Raw genomic sequence first — 10,658 nt, forward strand, 5'->3', positions numbered from 1 at the left:
GCGTATTTCTGTTCACATCATTATTTTTAGGTCTCTAGGGTATAGTACACCTAGGAGTGGGATTGCTGGGTCATAGGGTAGTTCTATTCTAGTTTTTTGAGAAAGCTCCATACTGTTTTCCATAGTGGTGGTATTATTTTACAGCTCCACCAGCAATGGATGAGGGTTCCAATCTCCCACAGTCTCACCACCATTTGTTGTTATCATTTTTTTTTTTTAATCAGCACCATTTCAGCTGGGGTAAGGTGGTATCTCATTGTAGTTTTGATTTGCATCTCTCTAACAGCTAAAGATCGTGGACATCTTTTCATAGGTTTGTTGGCTACTTTGATGTCCTCTTTGGTGAAGGTTCCATAGGGTTTTCAATGGCTGATTTTTCAGAAGTAGATTGCCAGGCCTTTCTTCCAAGCACTTCTGAGTCGACTTGAACCACCAACCTTTCGGTTAGCAGCCAAGAGCATTAACCATTTGTACCGCCCAGGCCATGTACAGACTGTGCCCCCTCACCCCCCAAGCTTTAAGGGACTGCAGAGAATAGAATGAGGAGAATAAAAGATGCTATACAAAAGATTTAGGCTTAGGAAGAAGTCGTGGGGAGTTGGAGAAGGGGCCACATATGTAATATCTGGTGTGTGCACGTTACTGCCCCGAGAAGGTCCACCAGCTGTCTGCTTTCTCCCTGGGGAATTTCACCTGCAGCAGGACAGCATCAGCTGAGATCAAAAAAGCCAACTTCTGAACTGTGACAGGTATGAGATTCAAGAACCCGATGACAAAGGTGGAGCTCAGCATCTCAGCTGATCACAGATCAGGAGGGAGAGGAGCTGTGGGGGATCCTTACAGCCGGCTGGGGATCCCAGCTGTCTGGGCTGGGCCAGGTGGAGTCTGGCACCAGGTAGCCAGCCTTTGGAAGTCTGGTTTGAAGATTTTCTGTCAAGAGATCCATGGCCACTAGAGGGCATGACTATCCCACAGTGTGCTATTCTGGGCTCCCCATCATCTCCCTGGAGAAGTTGGGGCAATTAGGGAGGAGGAAGCAGGCACAGGTCTCTGCGGAGAGACGGGGTAATGGAGGTGCTACGAGCAGCTGAATCAAACAGCATAGGCGGGAAAACACCCAGTCTGATCAGGAGGCCTGGGTTCTAGTGCCTTTCCCTCCCTGACCTCAGTTTGCTCCTCCATTGAATGAGGGCTTGGTCAACTTGCTATCTGAGGCCCTTTCCAGCTCTGAAACTCCAGGATTTGAGGAAATCATGCGACGGTCCTGACAGAAATTGCAGCTCCTGGCCCACTCTAATTGTAGGGTTCTCTAGGGCTTTCTGCATGATAGGAGGAGGGAGCCTGAGGTGTCAACTTTAGTTCTATGGTGATGTGCTCTCACCTGGCAGCAGGGAGATAGACTGACCTCTGTCAACCGAGGGGAGACTGCTGCCTCCATGTCCACCCGAGAGGCAGTGTCTCACAGGGCTGTTAGACACAGGTATCGTGTGACTCCTGTGGCATCTACTTCTCCAGGTTTCAGGCAGGGAGGCTTCCTTAATCCCCTGGAATAGGGGTGGGATGGTGGTCGTTCCCAGAGGAGGTTGTACAAGATGCCCTTCAGGAACAAGCACTGAAATGGATAGAATAGAAACCATTGCCTTCCCTCGCCTCCCACCCCCACCCCCAACACAGATGCCGTCTGTCAGGAGCAGACAACAGACGGTCCAGGGGTCCATCTGGGCTAATGCTTCACAATACAGTCCCATGCTTCCTCACCACCACCCCCTCGGCCCCTCAGCTGATGGCCACTTGGTGGTGCCAAGGGGGAAGGGGGAGGAGAGAGAGGAAGGCACGAGGGAGCTGGCTCTTGGCTCCTTGCAATCCCCAATCCACCCCCTGCCCCCCACCAAATAATCGTCCAGCCATCTGGACGTCTGCAATCCCTGAGAGGTGGAAAAGCACCCTCCCCCGCATCCACACCTCCTTCAGGGGCTGGGGGCCCAGAGGCCTGGGGATGGGGAAGAGACAGACATAGGAAGGCAAGCAGACATGACAGACCTGTGAACTGAGAGAGGCAGGAGAGGAGATACAGAAAGCTTTCCCTCGTCTACCCAGGTGGACGTGTTCACTTGTTCCTCTGTACTCCCCATGCCATGCGGCTAACACAGCACATGTACCATGTACCCGACTCTGCCAGACCAAGGGCCTCTGTAACCCCAGTGCCTAGCCAGTACCTGGCATGGAGCAGGGCTTAAATGTTGAATGAACCAAGAAGACAGCATCACATAGAGGTTAAGACTGCCGGCCTCGGGAACCAGATTGCATGGATTTAACTCCCAGCCCTGCTACTGGAGTGGCCTACGCAAGTTACTTAGCCCCTCTGGGCCTCAGTTTCCGATCTGTATGGGATGATAATAGTACCTATTTCACAGGGTTGTTATGAGGACTAAATGAATTAATACATGTATGTACAAGCACATATAGAACAGTGTGTATGGCACATGGTATATGCCCCATAAATGTTAGCTATAAAGGCATGACACAGACTTGGGAAGATTGGAGGAGGAAGGGACAGTTGGAGACAGTGCATGCTCATGTCACTACCTCTGTTCAGTGGCTGATGTCTGGATGTGGCGCCCCCACCTTCTGGTGCTGACGCCTTGTGGTGGCTAGCTGCCCTTCAGATGCCAGGCATGGCATTCTGTTTCCTCCTCTCACTTCTTATTCTGGTACTACTGACGACAGAGACCTCGGTTGGGCCATCCCCACCTCTCGTATGGCCTGGCAGCCACAGTGACACAGCCCTGGGGATGGTCCCTAAAACAGCTGCTCAGCTCCCTCCCTGTAGTCAACCCCACAGTAAAGTAAAGACCTGTCTGCTCAGAAATTGGAATCTGAGCTCCAGCTTCAGGAGCTGAGGAGAGGTTTATCCAGAAGGGGCCCCTCCTGATCCTCTGAGGGATTCGTTGATGGACAGACCAGAACTAAACCTCCTGCTTTCTGGCTTTCCACCTCTTTCCCCTAGACACCAGAGGGGGAGGCAGCCCCTGTCAACTCTCCTCAGGAAACCCCTGGCCCCTTCACTCCTGGGGGCTTCTGCACTGTCAGTTCAAGGGCCTCTCCTCCCTCTTTCTTCAGGGACCCTACCCCACGGCCCTCTGTCCACACCCCTTCCCCTGCACAGCGCCACAGCCTCTCTCCCCTTGCCTCAAGTCTCCTGCAGCCCCCTGGATCTCCTTGAATCTTCTCCGGGGTCCCCAAACCCCTCACAAGGACCCCTGACTGCCCCCCTCCCAGGCCCTCCGTGGGTCTCTAAAGCCATCCGTCCTCAAATTTCAAATCTGGCGCACCTGGCTCCTTACAGACCCCCTCTAGGTATCAAGGAGACCGCCGGCCCCGCCCCGGGGCGCCCTGCTTCTCCCTTACCCTCCGCGGCAAGGTTTCCCCCACTCAACGCCCAGGTCGCCCAAGTTCCCCCGACCTTGCCCTTGGCTGGCTGAATTCGCGACCTGCGGCCCCCCAGGGGGCGGGGCCTCCCGCCCTGGGGGTGGGGCCGCAGGGAGGCCGCACCCCGCGCGCTCCTCCCGCCCCGCCTGCTTCGGGAGCCTATAAAGAGAGGAGACCCGGCGCCACCCGGCTAGCATCCCAGCGCTGCTGCCCGCGCCGCGCCGCCGAGCGGAGCGAGCGCCGCCGCCGAGGGGCGCCCCGCGCCGGAGCCATGACCCTCCGTCGACTCAGGAAGCTGCAGCAGAAAGAGGATGCGGCGGCTGCCCCGGACCCCGCCGCCCCGGCTCCAGACTCGGAAGTCGCTCCAGCCGCTCCGGCTCCGACCCCGGCCTCGGGCCCTCCTGCTGCAGCCGCCGCCCCTGGCGCCCCCGGGGACGAGCTGTACGCGGCGCTGGAGGACTATCATCCCGCCGAGCTATATCGCGCCCTCGCCGTATCCGGGGGCACCCTGCCCCGCCGAAAGGTGTGTCCTCCCACCCCACCAACTCCCGCGGCCCCCCAGTTCTTAGTGTGCTCCAGCGTCCCTTCCTCAGAACCTGGGAAACCCCATAACACCTCCATCAGTGCCTGCTGACCCCACAACATGCCCTCCGCGGGGCCCACTGAGTCGCCCCTATTTTTCCCCCAGCCCGCTGACCCCCATCAGCACTTTTAGAACCTGCTCACTCCCCTCCGTTCCTCCCCAGAAGGCTCCAACCTTCCCCACCCACAGTCCCTGAAGCTCTGAAGACTGTGACCCCCGCCTCTATACCTCCCCCCACCCTAATCTCGGTGGCTCTCAACTCCAGAACCCACACGCCGCTGCCAGGTCTAGCTCCCTCTGCTTCCTTCCCCAACACCCCGTCTCCTGCTCGCTCCATCTGGCTCTCTGCACCCCCCTCGTCCCTCCTCTCCTTGTCCCAGGTGTCTCAGGACCCCCTCGCCCGGGGCTTCCCCAGTTGGAGTAGGGAGCGCTAGAGATGGGGTCCTGCCGTTCCCGCAGACATGTTGAGTGAGGGTCCGAGAGCCCTCGGTGGGAGACGGAGGGCAGCTGGTCTTGCCGTGTGAGTTCTCATGCGGTGGAAGTGCGTGGGGCCCCGCTGACTGAGGAAAGCACACCCTTCCAAGGGGATGCCCCGACTCCTGGGCTCTGGGCCTGCTGTCTTGCAGTGAGTCAGGGTGCCGGGGCCATGGCTCCCTGGACTCTGGCCGGGACCGGACGCGGTGGGAGGAATCGCAGGGCACCCGCGGGGCAGGAAGGATGCGGGCCGCACCCGCCTTCTGAGTCCCCCTGGTGAGGCTTTTCCTCTGGCCCGAGGGGACCTGAGCTCCCAGAAGCGGGGACACAAGACCCACGTTAAGACGGGGCTGGTGGCCTGTCCCTGCTGAGCCCCCTCCTCCTCCCTTGTCCCTCAGCACACACCCCCCCCCACAATGAACAGCTTGTTGAGAATTTGCATTTTATGAAAATCCGGTTGAGAGACAAAGGGGTCTCTCTGTGCTGCCCAGTCCCTCCTCCCCAGCCGGTTTGGGAACTGCCCCACCCCTGAGGCTAATCTTTGGTTCTGGAGAAAGAGGGCCTCCTCTTTTCCTTGCCTTGGGGCTGCTTTGGGGGAGGATTGGCGAGGGCACAGACAAGGAAGGCCCAGGGCTGTTTGGGGCATATAGGGAAAGGGCTGGTCTGGGACAGGGCTTCCTACATGGCACAATAATTTAGGAAGGAGGAGAGACTGCTTTAGTTTCTCTAGTGTCCTAAACAGGTAGGAACCTTCAACTCTGTCACTGCCCCCCCACCAAAAAAAAAAATTTCCCAGTCTCTCTCAAATTTAGTGAGACTTATAGACAAGTGTGAGATACGAGATTTTTTTGTCCTAGGAAGCAACAAAAAAATATGTCAATGTCAAGAGACCCAGGTGGAGCTGAGCCTGCAGCTGGGACCCACATCTTGTCCCTGAAACAGCCTGTACTGTGGGGGACAAGGCTCTGCACCTCTGTCCCCTGCCCTTCCACATTCAGCTTGGGACTTTGGCTGTCCAGGCCTGGGGCCCTGAACCCAGCTTTCTCAAGCCACTGTCTGTGACTGAGAAATTGGGTGCCACCAGCAGGGGTTCCCTAGAGTGCCTTGATAGGTGAGCCCAGGGGCCCTTGCCCTTCTTTGATTCCCATCTGGGGAGAGCCCTTGCCTTAGCTTTAAGGGTCTGGAAGGCCTGAACCCGACAGACATGCGCCCTGGGGATGGAAACCATTCTAAAGTAATGAACCACCTCCCCCCCACCCCAGCCTGGAAAACAGCAGAGGGTTAGAGGTTTGTGCATCTGGAACCCAGAAAGGTTATTATGCCGCACCCCCACTCCCTGCAGGGTATGGGGGTAAAACCTGAGGAGAAAGCTATGGAATGATACAGTGGCACTCAGCAAATAGGCCAGCACCAAAGCAGGTGTGGAGCTGGGACTGGGGACAGACAGGCAACAGGAACTGAAGTGCTAGGTCCAGGGCTGGAGTCCAGGTGAGTGACCTCCCAGAGTAGAGTTCTCCACATCTTCTCAAGGACAGCCACCTTCTCACCTGTTTCTTCTTCCCTCTTCCTTCCCAGGGATCAGGATTCCGCTGGAAGAATCTCAGCCAGAGTCCTGAACAGCAGCGGTGAGTCACCACCACCCCAGCCCCTGCCCTGGTCCGCATGGGTGAGGTGCTGGGGGAGAGGGGAAGAAGAGCGCATGACAGCCAGGGGGAGTCATTCTCCACCCTTTAAGCATGGCTCCTCTGCTGGGAGTGAGGGGCAGGTGGGGGTGTGGGCTGTGTGAAGGGGGTGGCAGAGAAAGGAGGTGGAGACTTTTGAGTCATCAGGTGCTCTTCAACCCGCCCCCAGTCCCTGCTGGTTACCCCTCCCTGGGGAGCTCTAGATTAATGGGAGGTGGGAGAAGTAAGAGAGGGATTAACCCAGGCCTCCTGGGCTCTCCTGAGCCCACCCAGCCTCAGCAAGCCTTGTGGGCCCAGGCCATGGCCAAGCTGTGTCCAGCTGCCTGGCCTGGCTGCCCCAGCCTCCACTGTCTCAGTCCTATGCTGGTCCCATTCTGTGGGGGCCCTCTTAGGAAGGGTCTGAGATGTGGGCAGAAGTAAGTGCTGGCCCCAGGGCCAGGGATCCCACAGTTTCCCTTCTCTGCCTGTGTTCCAGCCGTGATCTGGGCCTGGTGTCTTCTAAAATGGATCAGCAAACTACAGCCTGCTGGCCAGATTGGCTTGTTTGGCCCTTGAGCTAACAGTGGTTTCTACACTTTTAAATGGTGGTAAAAATAAAAACAAAGAACAATATGTGACTGGTATTTTGGCCCACAAAGCCTTATAATATTTACTATTGGCCCTTTACAGATAAAATTTGCCAACTCCTCCAAAAAACCAGCGGGAACGGGGTAGACCCGGAACTTCCAGTCACCCTGACCCGTCCCCATCCAATACCTACAGAGGGGGAAACGCTTGCCCTTCAACAGTAGGCAGGGGTTCAGGTTGGAAGGGGCTTAGGCGGGAGCTGGGAGTTGCTGCTCAGCATTTGAGGGGGGCTATCTGGGTCAGGCTGGGAGCTGAGGGGCCTGGGTCATTTCTGAGGCTGGGGGACTTGAGGGGGCCTCTGGCAACTGCTTTAGCTCTGCCGCTGGCTGGGCGGGAAGGAAGGGGGTGGGGATGGGCAGAGGAAACCCTGGGCTCCCCTAGCAGGCGAGGGTCTGGAGCAACTCCAGACCATTGTGTCCAGCGGGCAGGCCTTCAGTGCAGGCCCTCAGTGCGGGAAGGGGCGGCCTCCAGGCTCCCCTCCCCCAGCCCTCACATCTGGTGGGCTGGCCCCACTGCAGCTGGGAGGAGCAGATGTGGTCTGGACTGAGCCTCGTGACTGGCCTCTAGGGGTGGGGCCAGCCCTCCCCCAAAGCTGTGGAGCTGAGGAGGCTTCAGCCTGGGGCCTGAATTTGCCGCCTTGGCTAGTCAGCACAAGGTACTCCTGGGGCTCACTAGAAACCTCCTTTCACTGGGATATGGCCCCAGCCATAGTGCCTCACCCTACTGGAGGTTGGATTGATTCTGTGCTGCTGCATGAGGTTGGATCTGGGGAAGGAGTTTCCAACAATCTGTGATGGAGAGGGAGTTGTCACTGGAGACAGTGAGCCCTGCCTGGATGTTCTAGACCAGACTCCCGCATTAGTGGAGGGTCAAGCTGTAGAACTGGCAGGCTCCTTTTGATCCTGACAGTCCCTGTGATGTCCCTGTGTCTCCTGCAGGAAAGTGCTGACGTTGGAGAAGGAGGATAACGAGACCTTCGGCTTTGAGATTCAGGTAGGAGAAGCTGAGTACCGAATGGGTGAGGGTTTGGGAGGCCAGCCTGAGGAATGGATGAACCCCACTCTGCTGCCGGACTGAACATCCCCTTGCTTATTATAGACCTATGGCCTTCACCACCGGGAGGAGCAACGCGTGGAGATGGTGACCTTTGTCTGCCGAGTTCACGAATCCAGTCCCGCCCAACTGGCTGGGCTCACACCTGGTGAGGCTCAGGACACAGGGATCTGGGAAAATAATATGACCTTGCTCACAAACAGAGGGGGTGACAAGTCTCTCCTGAAATCAATTCCCCTTCCTCTTCCCACTTTGGGGAGGTCAGAAAGGAGAGTAGATAGAATCTGGGCTTTGGATTCAGGCAAATTTGCCATTTACTGTGTGACCTTGAACAGTTCTGTCTGTAAAATGGGAGTCATAACACATCTGCCCATCCCAGGGAGGTGAAGGGTTCCCTGGGCACAGAGCTGGTGCCCGGTAAATGGTAGCTGCTGCTGGTGCTGCTGTTCTGCCTTTTCTGGGGAATCCAGTATGGCAGGAGTTGGGGAAGGAGCAAAACTCCATTAGATCTGCTTGACCTTGGGGATCAGGGCCTACACTGCCCCCAATCTGCCCAACTCTGGGGTACCTGTGTTACTCTAACAAGGAAATGATGCCTTCAGTAGGATACCTCTGGGATTGGCCAAATCTAGAGTCCCCAGGTCCCAGGAAGGGGAAGCTTGAGATTTCACGAATTGAACTCCCCCACTCCAATTCCATCACCATTTTCTTCCCTAACCCCTCACCTCCTTGCCCACGTACTAGAAGTTCCTCGTAGCCAAGTGGTATATCGCAACTTTGCTAAGTAGTTTTGGATCCACATCTCCTTTTTTACGGGAGAAGTGAGCTCATAGAGATGGTGACATGCCCTATCTGAGGTCAGGAGCCTTTACAGTGGCACAGGGTATCAGCAGCCTGGCCTCCCATGCCTGGGGCCAGAGTTAGCTCCCAGCTGGGTGCTACCCACCTGCCCCCTCTCTGGCTTGACAACAGGCTGTGGGCTGCACAGAAATAACCAACTGGGGTCAGCCACGGGGCGCTGGGAAGGCTCAGTCTGTGGGGACTGAACTTCCTGAGAGTGAGGTTGAGGATATGGGTGTATGAGAGCCCAGCCTCACTGAAGTTCCTGACCTCTAGACTGAGGGTGCTAGGACAAGCTGGCAGTCATGCAGGCTGTGGGCAGTGGAGGATGGCTGTGGTTTTGTGAATGTGTGCTTTGAATGGGGTGGCGAGAGGTGTCAGAAGAGGTCTCCCCAGAACTGTGAGGAATAGGGAGGGAGTTCAGGAGTATTCTGCAGGGTTATTACCCCTACCTTTTCTGGCTAAGGTAGGGGGCTGGAAGCCTTCTGTTATGCCCCATGGAGCAGTTGCTGACTCCCTCTCTGCCTGGCAGGGGACACCATCGCCAGTGTCAATGGCCTGAATGTGGAAGGCATCCGGCATCGAGAGATTGTTGACATCATTAAGGCATCGGGTAACATTCTCAGGTATGTCTGGGTACCATGGTCCCTGGGGATTCCAGGGCTCAGCCTCTGGGTGTTTCCTTACCCTGCCTGCTCACTCAGCGTCTGATGCCCAACCTCCTCAGACTGGAAACTCTGTACGGGACGTCAATTCGGAAGGCAGAGCTGGAGGCCCGTCTGCAGTACCTAAAGGTAAGGTAGCCCAGTCATGTCCAGCCTCCACTTCCCTCTTCCCATACCCCTAACCTTGCAGGCCCCACTCCTCCTTTTTTTTTTTTTTTTTTTTTTTGGTGGTGGTGGTGGTGGTGTCATTTATCTGTCTGAGCCTCCTTTTAATCTCAAGTTTTCTTTTTGTTTGTTTACTCTCTGGTCCCTCAGTCTGTCTCCCATCTCCTGCCAGTTTCTTGCTAGCTCCTGACAATGGGGTGGGGGTGTCTCTTGCAGCAAACCCTATATGAGAAGTGGGGAGAATACAGATCCCTAATGGTGCAGGAGCAGCGACTGGTGCATGGTGAGTAGATGGAGTTTGAAGGGCCACTTGTTCACCTACGGACACCCTATTCATGCTGCCTCCTCAGATCTGTCTAATGCGTTATTTCTCCCACCAAAGGGAAGACAGGTTTGTGAGCTACTACTTTGAGTATGGAGTCGCTGGGTGGCGCAAACAGTGAAGCACTTGACCCCTAACTGAAAGGTGGGCAGTTCGAACCCACCCAGCAGTTCGCCGGGAGGCAGTCCTGGTGATCTGCTTCTGAAAGGTCACAGCCTTGAAAACCCATGCAGTAGTTCTATTCTGCACACTTAGGGTCACTATGAGTCAGGTGGCAATTAACACCACTTTGAGTACAACACTACCCTGGGCTTATGCACACACACTTTTATTCTTATGGAAATAGCCTTCAAAGATAAACAGTTACTGATCTGGCATCCCCGTTTTACAAGTAGGAATGGCAAAGCTCAAAGAAGTTTCAGATCGCTTCCCTGGCCTTGTGTCACAGTGGTCTTCATAAGGATTTATTTCTATTCCTGCCTTAGAGGAGGAAAGTGGGGCTCAAGGGTTGGCACTTGCCCAGGGTCACCCAGATGGTCACTAGGAAGGAACCCTCACCATGCCCCCTGATCCTCTGCAGAGGACACATCTGGCCCCAGGTCTGAGCCCTCCCTCTGTGTCCTCTGCCCTGGCAGGCATCGTGGTGAAGGACCCGAGCATCTATGACACACTGGAGTCGGTGCGCTCCTGCCTCTACGGTGCAGGTCTCCTCCCCGGCTCGCTGCCCTTTGGGCCACTGCTCGCTGCACCTAGGGGCCCCCGCGGGGAAGCCCAGCAGGCCGGAGGCGACACTGACGACGCCGTCTACCACACCTGCT

At 56.3% G+C, this 10,658-nt stretch overlaps 1 protein-coding gene across 1 annotated transcript in view; it reads left to right on the forward strand.

Moving 5' to 3' along the window:
* The first annotated feature begins 3,700 nt into the window (after nucleotides 1-3,700).
* The window catches only part of TAMALIN (trafficking regulator and scaffold protein tamalin), a 7,481-nt gene continuing 523 nt past the window's right edge, over nucleotides 3,701-10,658 (forward strand). The window contains 9 exon segments of the mRNA XM_023742359.1: nucleotides 3,701-3,952; nucleotides 6,062-6,111; nucleotides 7,734-7,788; nucleotides 7,894-7,996; nucleotides 9,221-9,314; nucleotides 9,416-9,482; nucleotides 9,735-9,801; nucleotides 10,476-10,656; nucleotide 10,658. The exon segment at nucleotide 10,658 is cut by the window's right edge and continues 523 nt beyond it. Of these exon segments, the coding sequence (XP_023598127.1) occupies nucleotides 3,701-3,952; nucleotides 6,062-6,111; nucleotides 7,734-7,788; nucleotides 7,894-7,996; nucleotides 9,221-9,314; nucleotides 9,416-9,482; nucleotides 9,735-9,801; nucleotides 10,476-10,656; nucleotide 10,658 (870 nt within the window).

This window comes from Trichechus manatus, unplaced genomic scaffold (assembly GCF_000243295.1).
Source record: "Trichechus manatus latirostris isolate Lorelei unplaced genomic scaffold, TriManLat1.0 scaffold00209, whole genome shotgun sequence".
Lineage (NCBI taxonomy): Eukaryota > Metazoa > Chordata > Mammalia > Sirenia > Trichechidae > Trichechus > Trichechus manatus.